At 52.7% G+C, this 19,939-nt stretch overlaps 1 protein-coding gene and 1 long non-coding RNA gene across 4 annotated transcripts; both read left to right on the top strand.

Annotated features, from left to right (window-relative positions):
• The first annotated feature begins 445 nt into the window (after positions 1 to 445).
• On the top strand, positions 446 to 14,306 carry CCR7 (C-C motif chemokine receptor 7). 3 transcript variants are annotated; one of them, XM_029929209.1, is made up of 3 exons: positions 446 to 534; positions 7,144 to 7,193; positions 10,120 to 14,306. In XM_029929209.1, exons 1-3 carry the CDS (start codon positions 525 to 527, stop codon positions 11,197 to 11,199), a joined length of 1,140 nt encoding a protein of 379 aa, XP_029785069.1. In that variant the 5' UTR covers positions 446 to 524; the 3' UTR covers positions 11,200 to 14,306. The 3 variants fall into 3 exon arrangements, with proteins under 3 accessions (XP_029785069.1, XP_029785068.1, XP_029785070.1); XM_029929208.1 differs by lacking the exon at positions 446 to 534 and adding an exon at positions 541 to 762; XM_029929210.1 differs by lacking the exons at positions 446 to 534; positions 7,144 to 7,193 and adding an exon at positions 8,268 to 9,115.
• Positions 769 to 4,163, top strand: LOC115282956. The gene is made up of 2 exons (XR_003904821.1): positions 769 to 2,270; positions 3,386 to 4,163. It is a non-coding gene; the product is annotated as an uncharacterized LOC115282956 (long non-coding RNA).
• Positions 14,307 to 19,939: the final 5,633 nt, after the last annotated feature.

Raw genomic sequence — 19,939 nt, 5'->3', positions numbered from 1 at the left:
AGAAAGAAAAAAGAAACAGTCTGACAGTGCCTCCCATTCATTCCATGCCTCCCATTGGCCAAACCTATCCGAAAAGCTGGAGGGCAAAGTTGTTTGGGAAATGTAGTTCCCTGTGACACTGAACAGGGCAAAGGAAAGATGGGGATAAAGCCTCATTCACCTCTGATTCTCTGGCCCGTGGTATTCAGTCTATAAGCACGTGTCAAATCTATAACTGGCCCTTATTCTCCTGCCTTAGGCTAGGATCTTTGTCTGCGGAGCTACACAGGGGGCTTTTCCAATATAAATAACCTGATGATTCATGATCCTGTGACCAATGAGTGGGCTATCATTGTCACCTTCTCATACCCTTTGGTTCCAGAAAGCACTATAGGGTTGAGGCCGGATTGGAGGGAGGAGCGGGGGTAGGAGGGGCAGAGAAGAGGGTGGCTCCCCTAGCAACTTAAAAGCACTTCCTCCCCAGACAGGGGGAGCTCAAGACCCGGCACAGCTTCCTGTGTGGTTTCAGCCGCCCAGAGAGTGTCATGGACCTGGGTGAGTGAGCCTCCCTGTGTCAGAAAAAGCCGTATTGGGGTCACTCTAACATCCAGCCTGACTTTGTGGAATGGAGGTGGAGGAGGGGGATAGAAGGCATGGAGGAGCCTCCTGAGAAATCTTGTTCTGCGTTTGGTGGGAATCGGTGTCTGCTCCCAGAGAATGCCACCCTGTCCTCCCAGGCATGGCGGATGCACCTATCAGACCTGGGGAAAGGGGTAACCATCGGTGAGTGAGGTTGTGTCTTTCTAGGACAGTAGGGACTGGAGAAGGCTGCAGGGTTAGGGGTAGTGGTGATCTGGATGGCACCTGTTCTCATCTCAGCTTGGGGTGATGGGTGAGGCTGTCTGGGACCTGTTTCATCAGGGACAAGGTCTCCCCAGAGGGCTCTGGACTCCTCCACTTCCCGTCTGCTCTCTGATTTCACCTGTATCACCTGCTAACCAGGGATCAGAAGCTCGTTTGCTCAGGGTTGCGAGGAGGAGCGAACAGAAGGTGATGCCTGGTGCCGGTGGTACAGGTGTTTGCAAATGCAAGCTTTGCTGCTGCGTCTTGCAGGTTAAAGGCTGGGTGGGTGACAGGAGATGGGACAGCAATGGGGCGTTCAGTCTGAAATCAGAGCCCAGGCCTCCAGTACAGCCTCTGCCTCACTTTGCTTTTTCTGCCCTGGCAGATGAGTCTTCCCTTTAAAAAGCCTGTCCTCTGACCCAACCTCAGGCTTAACTAGAGGGAAAGGAGCTCTTGAGAGTGTTTTGAGGGGTACGTCCAGCCCCAAACACCCCATTTGTAAATCTCAGCTGTGAAGTCAGACCTGGCTGAGGCTACAAAGGCCAGGTTCCTGGATGGTTCATTCTCACCAGCAAGCGAAGCACCACGGCGGCCTCAAAGCCGCAAGAGGTTGCCTTTAAAAAGTGAAGGTTCACTGGCGCTGTCCTCATACTCCTCCCACCACACCACAGCCTCTTGCCCTCACTCTACCTCCCCCACACCTGCCCTGAACCCTGGGCAGACAGAGCGATCAGCTGTAAAAGGGTTAAAGTAGCTACCCACCCCACCATCTGGGACTCCTGGGAAGGTGGGGTCTGATCTTTACCTCCCCATGCCAGGTGCTTTGGGGGTCTGAGCAGAAAGTATCTGTGGAAGGAATGAATGAATGAATGAATGGCATCAAAAACTCTGAGTTAAGTTTAGTTTTTAAAAATCTCTTCCACCCCGCTCTCCTGCCAGCAAGCAGCCTGCTAGCTGATCCCACTCCCCAGACCCCCGCGCCACTTACCACAATCACAGAGTGCAGGCATCACCTGCTGAGAAGTGACTCCTAATTCTCTGTATGACCTTTGTGAAGGAAACCAACCAGTGTCCCAAGGGTGTGCTGGGAAATGTTGGAAAACCTTCTCCCTCGAAGGAGGAAGGGCCCTGATTGGTAGTTCTTGCTAATTTCCATAGCGTAAATTCTCCCGCCATGGTCAATTTCAAGCCTGAGACAATTTCAGGGCATGAAATGGCTGGGCACAGAGTCAGGGAAGGATGCACGTAACTAGGTCCCTGGGCCTGTGAGAACCAGCTCTTCAGTCTACCGCCGAGGGTCTCCCCCTCCCCAGACCTAGGTTTGGGGAGCTAGCCTCATAGGCTTTGATGCGGGGAAGGAGGGCAACGTCTGGTTTAGGAGAAAGGGATGTTCTTGCCTTCTTCACTCAACTCAAGAGAGAGCCCCAACGGCCAAGCCTGAAATACTGGTAAGATGGGAAGCCACTGAGAGAAGCTTTGCTCAGAACAGACTCTGGGCGGTTGGTAAGGCGGGTGGGCCACCACGGAGGATCTGTTTTTCTCTCTTTGTCTGCCCAGCAGGGAGCAAGAGGTGGGTGAGGAGGCAGAGTTTCTGTTACACAAAATGAAAACGCCGAAGCAGGACTGAGCTGGTCTTTGATTCACGATTTGAATGAGCAGCCCCCGCCCCCCAACGTCCCCAGGCGTCCTCCCCACCTTCGAGGGAGGAAACTTAAGACCCTCAGAATTCTCCAAAGCAGAGAAGAAAAAAATGGGCCCATCAGAGACTTCTCTCTCATAGCTTAGCCTGAAATGATGGCAGGGATGTTGAAGGAACTCAAAGGCAATACTTCCCCGCCTTCTGGGGGCCTGGCTGGGGTGGGGGAGGGGTGGGAATGGCCCAGCCTGATTTCTCCTGTTGGAGAAATCTCTCCTCTTGGTGGACCACCATCTTTCCATCAGCTATCATTGATGGGGGAATTTGAGCATGACCAGGCTCGTGGGGTGAGAGATACATCTGTCAACAAGTCACTGAGACAGAGCAAGATACGAAGCTGATGGGCTAAGGGGGAGGCACTTGGGAAGCTCAAAAAAAAAACAGGGTGAGGGTGAGTTAGAGGGGCATTTCAGTTGGGTTTTGAAAGGTGGGTAAACATTACCAAACCAGACAAGGAGAAACAGAGGACTCGGGATGTGGCAGGGATAACAAACTCAATTTTCATTAAAGGCCAACAAGGCAAATAAGGGAAGGGACATAAGATGTAGTTAGTGGAGGAGCAGAGTGAACCAGAGGGTGTAAGCCCCACCGGAAGGCATCCAAATCCAATTTTTTGAAAGTCCAGTGTAGCCAGGCAGAATATCTGGGGGCTCTACCTATGGACTCCCAGACAGTCAGCTCTGACAGAAACAAAGAAGCAAGTTGGGGGGGGGGGTGTAAGGAACGTGGCCATGCCAAAGAGGAAGGGAGGAAAGGGGACAAGAGGGACAGGCAGGACCAGTCTTTAAGATTTTGTGTGGCATTGCTAAGGGGTTTGGGCTTTATCCTGAAAGTAACGGGGAGCCAGTGAAGATTTTTATTTTTCAGTTGAGTTAAAGGATGTGAGTTGCGTCTCAGAAGGAGCTCTGTGGTGGCGAAGCCTTGTGTCAAGGCAGAGGTGGGGCCAGCTCTGAGATGTCAGGGGAAAGAAGCAACACATTTGGATGACCCACAGGATGTGGGAAAGTAAGGATTCCCAACGCACCCCACAGAGGTCCCTGTACACAGAGGGCTCATCAGAAATGTAACGGGACACGTCATGAGAGTTCTGTTCAAATCTCTTAGCAGCTGTGTGACCCCAGGCAAGTGGCTTAACCTCTCTGGGCCTCTATTTTTGGGAATATAGTATGAACATCGAAAGACATGGCTCACAGGATGTTACAAGGGAGAGAAACACGAAGACTAAGGGGGAAAAACAAAAGAGGGGTTAGGAGTGTGGTTTCTGGAGATGGAAGGATTCAAAGCCCAGGTCCACTACCAGCTCACTGTGAGACTCTGGGGAAGTTACTAGTCTCTCTGTGCTTCAGTTTCCTCAGTGCCAAATGGGGATAAAAGGAGTACCTATGTCAGGGCTTCTGTGAGAATGAAATTATCAGACCTGGGAAGGGTTTGGTGCGGTTCAGAGAGATCTGAATGATATCACTGGATAAAGCAGTTGATATCACAACTGATTGACTGTAGGGTTCAACCAGCAGTTGTCCAGGCCTGACTTCTGCCTGAAAAAGGCCCCCCCCAAGTCCTCCCACCTTCTCTCCAAATTTCCTTACTGCGTCTCTGCATCTTCTCTGCCCTTCTCCACTGCCTTCTCTCCACCAAGCCCCCACCCCCCGCCCTAGATAAAAAAAAAAAAAAAAAAAAAAAACACTAAAGTGTCAGTAGGTGAGGAATTCCAGAGGGGAAAAAGTTTGGGGGAATTTTGGGGGCCAGCTCATGGGCAGCCATGATTTACTGGGCAGCCTGGCGTGTCTGGAAACTTGAAGATGAAAGTTCGGGATTTGGGGGAGTAACCAAGCAGCCATCAATCCCCTCCGCCCAGACAGGGAGGCAATTTCCCTTGTTCTGGGCTCAGGTCTGAGTTCTAGGGAATTTTCTTTTCATTATGATAATTACTAGAAACTCAAGAACTCAAAAAACACCCAACATGTAAGTCACCCACTTCTCAACCCCTAAGATTCCCAATGTCAGTGGCCTCACCCAAGCTGGTACGCAGTGCTCCTTCCTATATGACTTTGCACCAGACAGAAGCGATCTGACTCATGGCCGCTGACCAGGCTCCTGCCCCACCACAGAGTTCCCCTAAATTCCCATTTGATTGTCTTTCTTGAAAACAGCGTTTTGGTTCTACAAATCCTTGCTCATCCGCCATTTCCAACACACCTGGAATGAGGAATCATCTACATGCGAGCGCGCACACACACACATCTTAGTCCCACCCCCTTTCTCTTACCCTCCACCGGTAGGCCAAAAGGAATGAGACAGGGTCCAGGAGCAAAAGGGGTTGATGGAGTAAAATAGAAACATTTCTTGCCCCTTCTATCTCACCCGTTGTGACTTATCAAAACTTTGAGGTTTCTCAGTTCTCACTGACAGTCAAAGTGAGCTTTCTCTAGAGTAACGAAATATTTGTACGCGTTTAAAGAAACCTCGAGCGCTTCACGCCAAAATGAGTCAGTGAAGGCTGGGCGGTGTGCGTTGGACCCTGACAAGAGCGTGGTTAAACTAAAAGACGTGAGCTTGAGCGAGGCCTCTCTGTGTGATTCAGCCAGGAAGGGGGATGGGAGAGGGGCGCTAGGATGTTGCCTGACAATCCATTCCCCACCAGGAATGTAGATACTTAGGCGCAAGCTGGGGACAATGGGATAGCGGGTGCCTGCCCTCAGAAAGAGAAGACAGCCAGGAAGGCAGGTGCAGATAGACCGTGAGGGTCTTGCCGGAATAAGCTTCTGAGGGGCTTCCTCCTTTGGGCTGGATGGAGAGATCTCAGGATTTAGGAGGACCGCTGGTAGGGTTGGGCATGAGAGGTCAGCCTCAGAAAGACGTGTCTAGCAGTAGTGTGCGGTATAACTTGCTTGAGGTGGGAGAAATACCTATTTGTTTATGTGGCCTGATGCCCTTTCTCCTTCGCCCAGGAACCCCCAAGCCCAGAATCCCCCGCATTAGGCTCACCACGGGAGTATACGGTCAACCGGGTGTCATGCAGAGAGACTTCCAGCAGGTGGCGCTCTGGCCAAGGGCACAGAATCCCTGGTAATCTGCTACCTCTTGGAAGCAGAATTCCTAGCGTGCTGAAAGTGGGCCCCCAGCTTCCAGAAGATGCTTGATGCACAGTCCCAAGCATTTCCCAGTCCCTCCTGAGACTGGAGGTACGACCGGTCTGCAGGTTCTGCCTGGGCATTCATTGGTGGCACCCCAGTTACTGACCGTCCTTGGGTCAGGCCCTGGCTGCCAACTGAGGGTCCCGCTAAGGGTAGAAAATCACAATTCCTGCCCTTCAGGTGCTTCCAGAAGGTTAGGTCAACTGTACATAAAGTACCCTATGAACTGTCCTCTCTGCTCAACCCTCAGAGGAAAGAAGTTCCTGCTCCAGCCCCCTAGCTCCTCTACAAAGCCGGACTGAGTGGCCAAGTGCCCATCTTTGGACCATAGCACACCAGGCCTATGCTCATCTAGGGTCCCAGCCTGCTCCTCAGACATAGGGAGAGCCTCCTGGCTTCCAGAATGTACCCAGGGCATACTCTGGGCAGGCCAGGCAGGGTCCCTTCCCCATAGCGGAACATGTTCCCGTTTCCCACTTCTCACAAGGGCCCCAGATTAGAAAGAAGTTAAAGAGAGAACATGTACATACACTTCGGTCAAGAAAAAAAAAAAAGTAGTTACTTCAGAGAATAGTCTCCCATCATACCACACTGTCATAGGACAGTGTCCCCTCAGGCCATCCTGGTGTTCTGTCCCTTGGAAGAAGAGGAAGCAGAGCATTCACTCATTCATTCATCAACACACAATTCCTGGGTGCCTTCTTGATTTGGGGTAAAAGGGAAGAGATGCCTGCTCTGAAAGCAGGCTGCAGGAGTAAGCAAAGTAAACCACCAGTTGGCCTTGATGAATGTCACTTGAATGAAAGGCTATGGAGGCAGATGGGTCCCCAAAGCAATTTCCCATCCTTGAGACGCCAGGAAATAACCTTACTCCTCCACTTAGCCCTGTGACATCACCTTATTTCCTCAGCTGACCTTACCCAGAAGACACTCAGGGCTATATTTGGGCTGCCCACTCACCTGGGTACAGGAAAAATGCTCCCCAGTGGCTACTGGCACCAGAGCAGTGCAGGACACGCACACGTGCGGGCACACACACACACACACACACACACACACACACACACACACATCCTGACCATCACAACCTCAGGGCCTTGCTTCCCATACCTGGACTGGGAGGGGCCACTCAGACCCAGCAGTCAAGGTCAATCAGAATTCAGCCTTGAGGGGTGGTATGGACCAGAGTGGACTTCCCCACTCCAGAAGACACCCAGAAGAGCCAAGAAGGGGCTGGAGAGCAGGGGCTGCCCACTGATCCCACCCTCCTCCAGGACCTCAGAGTAGAGAAAGAGGAGGTGAAGGCAGCAAGGCTGGGCAGCCAGCCAGGTGCTTCAAGGCACAATCTGGTTCTGATGTTCCAGGCAAAAGTGGTTCCTGGGGCTTGTGACGAAAGTTCCCAACAGTGCCCCCACCCCTCCCAAGAGGCTTTCTTTCATAACAAATCCCTGGCCCTTCCACGAAATAACTTTCTCACCTTGTCTCCTACAGGGAAACCAATGAAAACCATGCTGGTGGTGGCTCTCCTTGTCAGTATCCAGGTGAGAGTTGTGGCCAAGAAAGGCTCTGTTCCCTCCTCCACACCCCCTCCCCTCACCCACCTCTTCCCATCCCTGGGGGCCTGGTGGAGGAGGTGGGCACTTGCTGGAAGGAAATAGACCCAGACACAAACCCACTCACCATTCCTTAAGCTGATGGCCGCCCCTCTCCATCTGCTGAGTGACCCTACAAAGCCACAGATGGTCTCTGAATGTCCTTTACTCCATTTAAATTAAAACACAGAGGCAGGGACTAAGACACCACTGTCTCCCCCCACCCCACTTCCACTGTCTCCATCCAGGATACGAAAATGTGGGCTCCATCTGAGTTCATGGAAAGGAGCCACACAAAGCAAAGCACACACAAAGGAGGTTACTGGAGTCTGTGCACATGTATGCACAGCCATACATGTAAAACTTCATACATGAGCTGAGAGAAACCTTGGTCTGGTGGCCTGGTTACTATCCAGTTACCCCAAAGCTGTCCCCCTCCTCTGGTGTGCAGCCAAAACCTCCCCCAGAAGACCCAGCCCCTTCTGTGAAATCAAGAGGCCCATTTGAGCCCCACTCAATGGGGAGGGAAGAAAGGATGCGGGCTGGGACGCTGGGGGCGGGGCTGGTGCACATACATTATGGGGGCCTGAACTCTGCAGGAGCAAAGTCCCGCAGTTTACAACGTTCTGCTTCACGATCCCAGAAATGGAGACAGGAAATCTGGCCCCGCAAAGTACCGGAGTTAGAAGAAACCGTAACTCATACAGTCTACTCTCTTCCATTTGTTAGGGGTGGGAGCTGTCTTGGAGGAGGGGGAGGGGGAGGCTGAGGCCAGAGCTAGAGAGGCAGTCCTTCAGAATTTGGCTCTTCCCCAGGCCTGGAGGCCAGAGGGGCAGCTTTCCAAGAGCTCCGGCCAGAGGCAGGCCCCAACCTGGGCACTGTTCCCAAAACCCCATCCCAGAGGCCCCCTGGAGCTTGGGCTGCAGCCCACAGCCTGACACCCCTCCTCATCACCACTCACTCCCCTCTTGCTTCCCATTTCCAGGACTCAGGAGGGGCTGTATTGCTGCAAGTGGAGCCTAGAAGATTGGGGAGGGGACGAGGGACACCTGGGGCTCATTCTTCTCTTTACTGGGGAGGAAGGGGCTGGCTCAAATGGGGCAGGATGTGGTGGCACTGTGGGCTACAGAGACATCAAGCCTGGTGGCCCGGACCAAGGAGGTAATAAAGGGGAGAAAGAGAAGGCAGGTCAGAGTGGTGGGGAGCATGCTTCAGAGAGGCTAGGAGTACCCACTTATGTCCAGGGACCTCGGGCTTAAGACCCTGGGCCTTACCATGGGAGGCTGAGAGCAGCCAGCCTCTTCCAGGACTCCCAGGCTGCCGTCATGCCCACATGAGGGAAAGGGGATTGCCACTGACATTTCTCGAGACAGCAATGCCCAAAGAAAAGGCTCCTGGACATTAGTATGTCCTTGCTCTATCCTCAAGCAGGACAGTGATAAACTCAGAATTTGGAAGTAAGAAAGACAGACACAGGATGTGGGGAGGTCAGGAGACTGGGTTCCACTCTGGCTGTGTAACCTTGAGCAAGGCTCTCCAAGGGCCTCCCTTTTCTCATCTCTAAAGTCCCTGCAACTCCCCAGTTGTATGCAAACCCCATCCTGCTGAGCTGCCCAGAGACCAGTTCCCAGAGGAGGGACCGTAGGCTTCCTGATGCGACCTTGCAGCCCCACTGCAGGGCTGCACAGGCTTAGCCATCACTGTGCGCTGAGGCACAGGGCGGACGTGAGCCGTCCTTCATTGATAAAATCACAGCAGGCTGCCTGAACCCTCACCCTGCCCTGCAGACAGGCTAAAAAAAGCCCTGAGCAGCTGAGCCAGGCTGATTGGGATCTGCCGGAAGAAACTGCAAGGAAGAAAGAGACAGCGAGGTAGGGGGAGAGGGCAGCACAGAGGGAGAGTGGGAGACGGAGTCACACTCTCTTCCTGGGGTGCAGGGAGGACTCTGTCACAGCTGAGGAGGCTGTGGCCCAGCGGTGCGTCAACGGCTCCCGCCAGAGCTGTGCAGTTGAGTGCACTTGGACAAATGCTGTCTGATCCCCTACTGCGTGCCAGGCACCGTGCCTTGGGCCCCAGGGATTCGTAGAATTCTTCGAGTCCCTCACCGCCCAAAGTCACAGCAGCTCACCCCACACCAGGGTTTCAAAGCCTCTCAACAGAGCATTTGCCTTCCTCTCTTCTCGCTCCAGGCCCTCCTCAACCTTAACCCCAAGGTGGATTTTCCCTCAAAAGCTCAAATATTTTGTAGACTCCCTGGGAAACTCTTTCTAGCAGATTCTAAAGGAGGCTCAAGAAGAAAGGCACATGTCCCAACTCTCCTGGATTTGCCAGATCCTGGGTTAGGCACCTCATCACAGCCACGTGGGGGAGATAGTACTCATTTCCACTCCACAGATGAGAAAACTGAGGCTCAGAGATAAAATGTGTTTATCTGGCCCAAGGCTCATCTGACCCCAAAATGCAGACACTTTTCAGTCCCCCATCAGGACATGTAATGACGAGTCTCTCAGAGATGGCAAGATCAGACCCTTGCTACCTATTAGAAATGCAGAATCTCGGGGTCCAGCCTATGAAATCAGGACATGCATTTTGACAAGATCCCCAGGTAATTCATATGTGTGTTAGAATTTGGGAAGCACTGGTTTCAAACCAAAGAACCACCTGAAAAGTGGCCCAGACTCATGGGGCCCCGCCTTCTGAGATGCTGGTCCGAGTAGGGTCCGAGAACTTGCAGGCGAAGCTGATGATGCCGGTAGTGGGGACCACACATTGAAACCCCCACCCTGGGGCAATCCCTGGGCAGTGAGATGAGCTGAGCTGAGCCGGAAACCACTTCGCTAAGCTGGATTGTGTTGCCCTATTTCTTTCCCCACAGGTGTGCCTGTGCCAAGATGAGGTCACAGATGATTACATCGGAGAAAATACCACAGTGGACTACACGCTGTATGAGTCCATATGCTTCAAGAAAGACGTGCGGAACTTTAAAGCCTGGTTCCTGCCAGTCATGTACTCCATCATTTGTTTCATGGGCCTGCTGGGCAACGGGCTGGTCGTGCTGACCTACATCTATTTCAAGAGGCTCAAGACCATGACCGATACCTACCTGCTCAACCTGGCCATGGCAGACATCCTCTTCCTCCTGACCCTACCCTTCTGGGCGTACAGCGCGGCCAAGTCCTGGGCCTTTGGGGTCCATGTTTGCAAGATCATCTTTGGCATCTACAAGATAAGCTTCTTTAGCGGCATGCTGCTACTCCTTTGTATCAGCATTGACCGCTATGTGGCCATTGTCCAGGCCGTCTCCGCCCACCGACACCGTGCCCGCGTCCTTTTCATTAGCAAGCTCTCCTGTGTGGGCATCTGGATGCTGGCCATGGTGCTGTCCACCCCAGAGCTGCTGTACAGCAGCCTCCAGAGGAGTAGCAGCGACCACACACTGCGGTGCTCCCTCATCACTGAGCATGTAGAAGCCCTGATCACCATCCAGGTGGCCCAGATGGTGGTGGGCTTCCTCATCCCCCTGGGGGCCATGAGCTTCTGCTACCTCGTCATCATTCGCACCCTGCTCCAGGCGCGCAACTTTGAGCGCAACAAAGCCATCAAGGTCATCATCGCTGTGGTCGTGGTCTTCATAGCCTTCCAGCTGCCCTACAATGGGGTGGTCCTGGCCCAGACGGTGGCCAACTTCAATATCACCGGCGGCAGCAGCTGTGAGCTCAGCAAGCAGCTCGACATCGCCTACGACATCACCTATAGCCTGGCCTGCGTCCGCTGCTGCGTCAACCCTTTCTTATACGCCTTCATTGGCGTCAAGTTCAGAAGTGATCTCTTCAAGCTCTTCAAGGACTTGGGCTGCCTGAGCCAGGAGCAGCTCCGTCAGTGGTCTTCCTGCCGCCACACCCGGCGCTCCTCCATGAGCGTGGAGGCTGAGACCACCACCACCTTCTCCCCATAGGAGGCTCCTCTGCCAGGACTAGATGGACCTCTCCCAGGGCCCCTGGGCTGGGGACAGGGAGCAGATGACTCAGGCTCCAAAAACTACAGAGGGAAAATCAGTCCTGGCTGTTAAGTTTATCTCGTGGGGAAAGCCCATGCCACAGCCCGGACTTCACCCCGGCCCTAGCTACCTCCACCAAGGTTGCAAAGAGTTGTGGCCGGTGAGCCACACCAAATCCTGCAACGTTCCTAAACCAACGCTGTTGTCTCCCAAACCAAAATCCCAAGGTGGACGTCGGAATACAGTCCACACTCCTGGGGTCAACAGGTAGCTGGTGACAGGTAGGCTGGCAGAGGGGACCTGGCGGATCCTCTGAAGGAAACTCCTTCCGACCTAGAATGACATCCTCCCTGAGATTCAAAGGCTGAGACAAGGTTTTCCAGAAATCAAGGCTTTGTCTCCAAGATCCGAGATGGTGGGGAGGCTTGGCATGGCAGCGAGAGGGGGATGCCAATGGGCCAAACTCCGACTTTCTGCCTCCATCTCTTTTTCCACTGTCATCGGAGCCAGCAAGAAATGGCAAACTCTAGGCCTCCCCAAAAGCACACTTGCCCCTGGCCTGCCACCTCTCATCAGGCTGCTACCCTCCCAGGCTCTCCTCAGGGAGGGGTGTGGTGTTTCCTGCAGGCCAGGCCAGCTGCCTCTGCCCGGCCAAAGCCATGCTCCCAGCCAGGACTCTGGGGCAAGGATGACGTGGGGCCAGCCCTTCTCAGGTCTCAGCTCTGCTCGGATGGAAGAGAGGACAGGGAGAGGGGTTAGGGGCCAGGGGGTGGGGACCGTGCTGGCTGCCAAAGACCAATGGGCTGCTTTTTGTTCTTAGTCGTGGGGACAAAAAAATCCCATCCTGTCCAGCATGGTTTACTCACATACAAATACAAGTTTTCCCTTGAGGAAACAACAGCTTTAAAAGAAAGGGGGGAATTTTCTGATAAATGACAAATGGGTATGTTCCTGTTTTGCAAACTCCCACTTCTCTATTTTCCCCGGTCTTCATTTCTCAGAGATGCTCAGAGCCACGAGGTCTGCCAAACTATGTCCTGAACCCATCCAATGACACAGGCCCAAGAGGCTAAAAGAGGCAGGGGGAGGGGAAGCACAGGGTGCCCATCTTGCAAACGTCCTTCCAGAGCTCGTGGGAGAGGACCCAAGCCTGTGCCATCAGCAGTGACCCAGAGACTGAGCTCTGGAAATAACCAAGTTGTCCCTGTAACCTCAATGGCTGGGGTGCTCTCCCTGACCTTTAGCAACATTCACACACTGGTCTGCTCATCTGTCCCAGCTTGGTGTAGAACCAGAGCCCCTGACCCTCTGTCAGTCCCTTCAAGCTCCCCCAAAGTGGTGTTTCGAGGGAAGGCCTCCCCCTGGGCAAAGAGACCATGGCATGCTGGATTAAGGGGGCTTGGGATGAAACCCATGTGACAGACTACACCCTTTGCTGGATGCTTGAAAGCCAGGTTCACCCATGTCCCTCCCTACTGACCATTGTTGGAGCAATAGCCAATGTATGGTTACCCACCATGGAGGGGCGGGAATCGAGAAACAGCCACTGCTTTCCACGTATATCCATGTCCCTGGGTGCCCTGATGCCTTCCCAGAGCCTGACCCCTCCAAGCCAGAGAGGAAGTTAGCCTAAGCTGTGACGTATGAGGAGTGGTCTGAAGGGCCCTGCGCAGCAATAGCTTGGGGCCTGATGGGGAGAGAGAGGGGGATACTCATGTAAAGGTAATTTCAGCAATTTTCCAAAGAGAAAAGAGCCTGCCTGGTAATGAAGCCCATTGTCTAATTTCACAAGCACATTACATTACTCTCCTCCACGGGGTGCGCTGGGCACTGTCAGCCGGCCTCCACGCCGGGACCCGGCGCCCTGGGAAAAAGGAACCCAGCACGGACGCTGTGAGTGTAAGGCAGTGCCCACCACGGCAGCATTAAATATTAAAAGGTGCAGCTGCCAATGTGTGTGCACAAGTGTGGGGGAGAGGGGGGACCCCAGAGTGCCTGTGGAGCCCACTGGTGTGTATATCCTAATGAGGGTACAGGCAGGAAACTGAGCCTCAGTTCCTGAAGGGAGAAATGTAAAGGAAAGGTCATGAACAGGAAGCCAGGCCAACCACACAAACATACCACCTCGGCTTCAAATACATTTTCCTAAAATAACTGGACATCTCCAAATATTTACAAAGACAACAAAACCCCAGCAATGTTAATTCCCCAAACTGCTCTATCTTGGCTCATTGCTGGACTGGTCCCTGTTTCCTCACCCAGCACCCTCACATGCCTACCCTGAACTTTGGGGGGGCCCTAGGAAGGTGGAATAGACTCACTGGGGTGCACCTCCCCAAGGGCTTCTCTTTCTCTCTCATCTGCCTCATAGAACTGCCCCATCTTCCTGGGTTCATGGTCCCCATAGCCCCTCCCTGTCTCCCGCAGCTTCCCCCTTCTTTCCAGCCCCAGCGTCTTGCCCGGCAGCCTCCCTGGCTTCAACCCAAGGCCAAAAATATGCCCTTCCAGCTAGAAGCACCACACTTCTAGGATCATGGATTGAGAGCTACAAGGGGCTTACAAGCTGGTCCAAGCCCCAATCATTCTCTAGATAGGAAAGCTGAGGCCCAGAGGGAAGAACGGACTTGCTTAAACAGACACTGCAATGTAAGGATACTGGATAAACTTGCTTCGGGCGCCTGAAGACCTGGCAAGATTGTGGAGGCGGATGCGGGAGAGCAGAGGCTCTGGAGACTGGCTGACTGTGAACCTCAACTCTATTGCTTCCCAGCTGTGTGACCTTCAACTGTTGCTCAACTGCTCTGAGTCTCAGATTTCTCCACTGCAGAGTGGAGAGGATCTGGCACACGTTTAGCACAGTGCCTGGAACACTGCATGGGGTGGTGAGGAGCCCAGGCTCTGCGGCCAGAATGCCTGGCTCGTAACTCAGCTGCGCTGCTGGTCTCAGTCTCTCTGTGCCTCGGTTTCCTAACCCATGTGATGGGAAAAAATCATTGCACCTACCTCCTAGGTTTGTCATGAGGAGCAAATAAAATTCATGTATGTAAAATGCTTAGAAATCCTTATGGAAGTGTTGTTGCTAATCATTCGTAAATGTTTAACACATGGTAACTAAAAAACCACAAGGAAACCAAATTCAATTCCTCAGCCCCATTTTCATCCCCATACAACTTATAAATCGAGCTAGAGGACAAGCTGAAGATTAGGCAGTCTGTTTTTCCCACCAATTGTACAGGTGAGTCAGCTGAGGCTCGGAGAGGTGAATTACTCCCCTGAGGTCTCTCACGAGCTCCTGACCATGCTAGAACTTGAACCCCGCTTCCCAAGCTCCATCCAGACAGAGCTCTTTCTCCATACCTCCTGCACTCACTCACATAGCCCTACACATCCACCCCGGTATACCATGCCAGACCACGTAGCTCCATCCCTCCTGTCCTGTGGCCAGGTCTGTAAGGAGACTCTCCCCTCTCCCCCTTAAATCATTCTTGTCCTTGCCATTGAGTCTGGGAGAATGAGATACAAAGAAAAGAACTATGGCAGCCAGCTCAAAGTTGGAGCAGGGGTATATTCTAGGCACTACTCAGCTAGGGGCCAGACCTGGAGAGTGTTGTCAGTGGATGGAAAGATGTACACACACACACACACACACACACACACACACACACACACACACAGCTTCCCCAGGCCTCCCAATCACAGGTAAGGAGAAAGGGGCTCTATTAGTCTTAGAGACAGATGGGTTCATGGCCTTCTTGGCCAGGAGGAGACTATAAACAGCCCAGTTTCCCTAGTCTGAGCCCCTAGAAAAACCCCCAAGGAGTAAAAGAGGGGGTGCTTCTTCCTGAAATCAAAAGAGCAAGTATGTCAGCCCTCCCAGCTTCCACTCTATGAGGGCAGACGTTTGAGAGGCACTGCAGGGAGGAGGGGCCTCATTATACACACACACACACACACACACACACACACACACACACACACACACGTACACACAGACCACCCCCCAGCTCAGCCATTTGTCTTGTCAGGGGCCCAGAAAGAGACACAGACAAGGGGTCTTCTGTAGAAAAGGCTACATAGCCCCTTGCTCACCCAAAGCAGCTCTAGACCAACAAATCTTGACTGATCTCCTCCAAAATCAACAATGAGGCCCGTGATTACACCCACGGATGCCCCTCTCAGTGTGCGTGCACAGTCAATTCAGACTGCTCTTGCTCCCATATCCACTGTGAAGATGGATATAACCTTATTTTCGTCCGTTGTTCCCTAACCCCAGGGAATCCACTTGCTGGATTGTTCTATGTGTCACAGTAACCACTACACAGCGTGCCTTCACGTGCTCATCTCTGTGTAAGTAAACATCGGCCTGCACGAGCAAGCAGGGTCAGGCTTTGCCCGGTTCTGGCCAGTTTCATTCCCTCCTGGTGCAATAGGTCCTGAGGTCAGATGTCCATCCCACTAGCAAGAGGGCAAGCGAGGAAACATGCCTTGCCCCAGAGTCCTCTCATGCCTGTGTCAGAGCTTGTTGCTTAGGGCAGCATAGTTTATATTAGTCCCAAGTAAATAATCTGACATTGTGAAGTTCAACAGATACTACAGATGAAATGCCCCAGATTCTTACCCAGAGTTTAAAAAGGAGGCCTGGAAATGCACGCACATTTATCTTTTATGGTTTATGCAAACTGTACTCAAGTGACTGAAACAGGAACATGGTCACGTGTGAGGGCCAAGTGGAGCATTCTTCCCCGGCCCAGAGGGTGTTTTCTGTGGCGTGGCCAGAGCCTGTGGTCGAGCCAGGGGCCAGGAGTCACCTATGGTGGCACCAGCTCTGTCTCTTGCATGGAAGCTTGGACTCCCACCCCAGTCGCTAACTCCCCCGACACTGCCATCTAGCCTGCGCTAATGCCTCTTTACGCCACCTGCCTTCTCTGTACACCCCCAGTTCAGGGACGCTCAGCTATCAAGGAGTGTTTCTGGCAACCTCTGGCCTTGGGAGTACAGGGAAAGGGGAGCAGGAAGAACAATGGGAAGCTCTGAGCTTGGTTGGGTGGGTTCAGGGAGACACCCCTCTGCCTTCATCTTCACCTTCAGATCAAGACACAGGCCTACACACACCTGAAATCCTCAGTCCCCATCAAAGCAGAACTTGGATGTTTGTCCAAGAACTACACCTGCTCTGTCTCCTTCTCAGTTACCCCACCAAGTCTCCCTGCGCCCAAACTTGGGGAGACTCTCAACGGCCCAGAGCTTGTGATGTTTCATTGCTGGGAGAGTCAGAGGCTGGATAATTACAGGGAGGGGGGCCATCACAGAAGTGACTGCAGGAATCACAGAGCTCGAGGTAGAAAAGACCTAGTATAGGAGGGGAGACAGGCTCACATTTACTGAGTGCCTGTGATGTGCCAGGGACTGCTGGCTGGGTATTCCAGCTCCCGCTGAATTCTTAGAACAGGTGAAGACATCGAGGTTTAGGAAGCCTGTGTGACTTACCTGAAGTAACACTACTGGCAAGAATAAGTACAACCTTGCCACAGTTATATTCTGCACTTCACACCGTACTAAGCCTCAAACTTTAACTCATTTAATCCTCAAACAATCCATCTAAGTCCCATTTTACAGATGAGAAACAGGCTCAGAGATGTTGAGTAACTTTGCCAAAACACACAGCCGCTACATGTTTAATCTTCACTGAGCAGCCATGACCAGTTCTAACTTGCCTCTGAAGCCCCTGTTCTTGCCACTCTTGACTCCACAAGCCAACTAAGCAACCGCTGGTTACCAAATACGCATGGAGCCCCTACTTTGTGCCAGGCATTGTGCCCACATTCTCAAGATGTACAAGATGACACTTTGCAAACCTTACCAGACACAAAGTACTGACCTGGGAGGAGGGAGAACCAGATAACAAGGATACAGCACCCCGCTCCACCAGGAGGATGTGATCCCGCGGGCCCTGTACCAACCAGGTCTTTGCTAATCCTTGAGAGCTTGGTCTCCCCTTCTCCCCTCCAGGCCCTGCTTCCCACTCGAGCTTCCTGCAGAGGCCAGCCCTACCGGGCTGCAGGCTCTGGGACGCAAGTGCCTGGGCTCTGCTACAGACGTACTGGGCAGGACCGTCAAGTGGTTGTCCCCCTCTGGGCCTCCATCTTCTCAACTGTGAGGTGGGGGAGCTGCACCAAATGATTTCTACCATTGCTTCCCACTCTGAGGTGTTGCAGGCTCCTCACCTGGGTGGGGTCAGCCAGGCAGGGCTTTTGGGCACAGTGATGCCTGGAAGGGGTACAGAGTGAGTGGGTGAGGGGCTGAGGAAGCTGCCCCACCCCCAGCTGTGGTTTCTGGTGGGGCCACCCTGGCAGCAGGTGGAGGGAAGTGTTTGTCACCCTTCCAACAAAGCAGTAAAACAAAAGCCTCCTGGGGCACTATGGGAGTAGGCAACAAAGGCGCCAAAGTGCCAAAAATAAAACACACCTTTCCTTTGATAGACACCAGCGGCTGCCGAGGTGCCTGGCCGGGGGGTGGTGAGGGAAAGGCTCAGATTTCATGCCCCACAGCGCGCCCGCACACAACCAGCATGCACGTACACATGTACAAGTTGCACACGCTCATATACACAACCAGCTTCACGGGCCTGAGACCCACACAGTCACATAGAGCTGCACTCAGAAGGGCCCACACTTGATTTAATGCTCAGCTGTCTCTATCTTGAACTTCTTAATAATTTTTTTTAATTTTTTAATGTTTTATTTATTTTTGATAGAGAAAGACAGAGCATGAAAGGGGAGGGGCAGAGAGAGAAGGAGACACAGAAACGGAAGCAGGCTCCAGGCTCTGAGCCAGCTGTTAGCACAGAGCCTGATGCGGGGCTCGAACCCACGAACGTGAGATCTGACCTGAGCCGAAGTCGGAGGCTTAACCAACTGAGCCACCCAGGCGCCCTGAACTTCTTAATAATTTTTCAGCAAGAGACTCAGCATTTTCATTTTGCACTGGGCCATACAAGTTTTGCACCGAGCCCTGGTGAGGTACACTCATAAATATGTACATTCACAATATGCTTAAGAAACACACCAGCATTTATATACACCACACACACACACACGTATAAATATGTGTATACACCCCCACATACAGCAATAGTCCCCCCCATACACACTAACTGCAGCACAAACATGACCCAAGGGGCTATGGACACTCACCAGTAACACTCAGACACCTGCATTTCACCCACACCTGTTGGCACAGTAAGATCACCTTAAACTTGAGGGATGGCCGAACAAAGCTTTGGTCAAGGGTCATGGTGGGAAAGCATTTCCTCTTGCCCCCCAGCATCCCCAACAGCTACAGCTGGCTTCTCTCATCAGCCCAAGACCAGCAGCTGGGACCAGAAGCAAGGTAGAGCTTGGGAAGTGGAGGCATCAATGGGAAAGGAGCAGGACATGGGGTGGAAGGAAGAGAGACAGCAAAAAAGAACAAGAAGAACAGTAATGGAGTCTCCAGGTAAGTTGACCAGAGCTGTGGTCCCATAAGAGTTTAAAAGGTCTTGGACTCAGGGTGCCTGGGTGATTCAGTCTGTTAAACATCCAACTGACTCTTGGTTTTGGCTCAGGTCATGATCTCATGGTTTGTGAGTTCGAGCCCCACATCAGGCTCTACACTGACAGCATGGAATCTGCTTGGGATTCTCTCTCTCTCTCTCTCTCTCTCTCTCTCTCTCTCTCTCTCTGCTCCTCCTCTGCTCGCTCTCTCTCTCTTTCTCTCTCTCAAAATAAATAAATAAACTTTAAAAGAAAAAAAGGGCCTTTGACTCAAAAAAGTAATAGCCCTGTCCGCCCCTGAGAATACAGTATCCCCACCCCACCCCCACCTCCTCTTCTCATTAGCTCCGTGGCCTTGGGCAAGCCACTCAGCTTCCCAGCCTCAGCTTCCTTCTCCTCTGAATGGAGAAAGCAATGTCCACACTGCACGGATATGAGGTCCGCCCAGATCCCGCAGCCTCACTCCTGGATTCTCCCCAAGATTCAACATCTTGTCTCCTTGTCAGGCCTTGCAATCCGATCCTCTGTTCGGAAACTCCAGACCCCTCATTAACAGCAGCTGTCCAGACGTGTTTATTCCCTGTCTTCTCCTCCCCTCCTTTCCTCGCCAGACACAGTCGTGACAGGTAGACATAGTCCATCGCCCACCATCCCTGCAAAGACCTTCAGCATCCTGAAGCCCCTTTTGATCCCACTGCACACACACCCTTAAACCAAGCCAGGCCTCAAGGCCTGGAACATTTTCTTCCTCCTCTGCTTTCTGCCCCCAGTCCTAATGTTCCCTACTTAAAGTGGTTCCAGACTCTGTCACCTCCCTAAGGGCCCAGCAATCTGTTCAGTGGTTCCACACACTAAAGAGTTAACCAGGAAACGAGTCAGCTCCAAGGGGTGCCTCTTTTCCCCTAAGAGATGTAGAAACTATCTCCCTGGACACATGAGAGCAGAGGTCACTTGCTTTGGTCGCAGAGTGAGGGCCGTGGCCCTGTCCCCATTACACCCACCGGCACGGACAGAGGAATGGCCACCCAAGTGACCACCAAGAAGCTTGATTTCATTAGGATTCTTACAAGGGTGGAGATCCCTCAGACCCCCACACACACTCCCTCAATTTATAGAGAAGGAAACTGAGGCACTGATGAGTGAAATGACGGGGGGAGATGGCCTGT

This window comes from Suricata suricatta, chromosome 17 (genome assembly GCF_006229205.1).
Source record: "Suricata suricatta isolate VVHF042 chromosome 17, meerkat_22Aug2017_6uvM2_HiC, whole genome shotgun sequence".
In the NCBI taxonomy this organism is placed as follows: domain Eukaryota; kingdom Metazoa; phylum Chordata; class Mammalia; order Carnivora; family Herpestidae; genus Suricata; species Suricata suricatta.
This window is presented reverse-complemented; position numbering and strand designations above follow the sequence as displayed.

Excerpts from the sequence above, each read along its gene's own strand:
- CCR7 (XM_029929208.1), top strand. The coding sequence starts at position 633 with ATGGAGGAGCCTCCTGAGAAATCTTGTTCTGCGTTTGGTGGGAATCGG. Across the intron at positions 763-7,143 it reads GGGGAAAGGGGTAACCATCG|GGAAACCAATGAAAACCATG; the intron begins GTGAGTGAGGTT and ends TGTCTCCTACAG. Across the intron at positions 7,194-10,119 it reads CTCTCCTTGTCAGTATCCAG|GTGTGCCTGTGCCAAGATGA; the intron begins GTGAGAGTTGTG and ends CTTTCCCCACAG.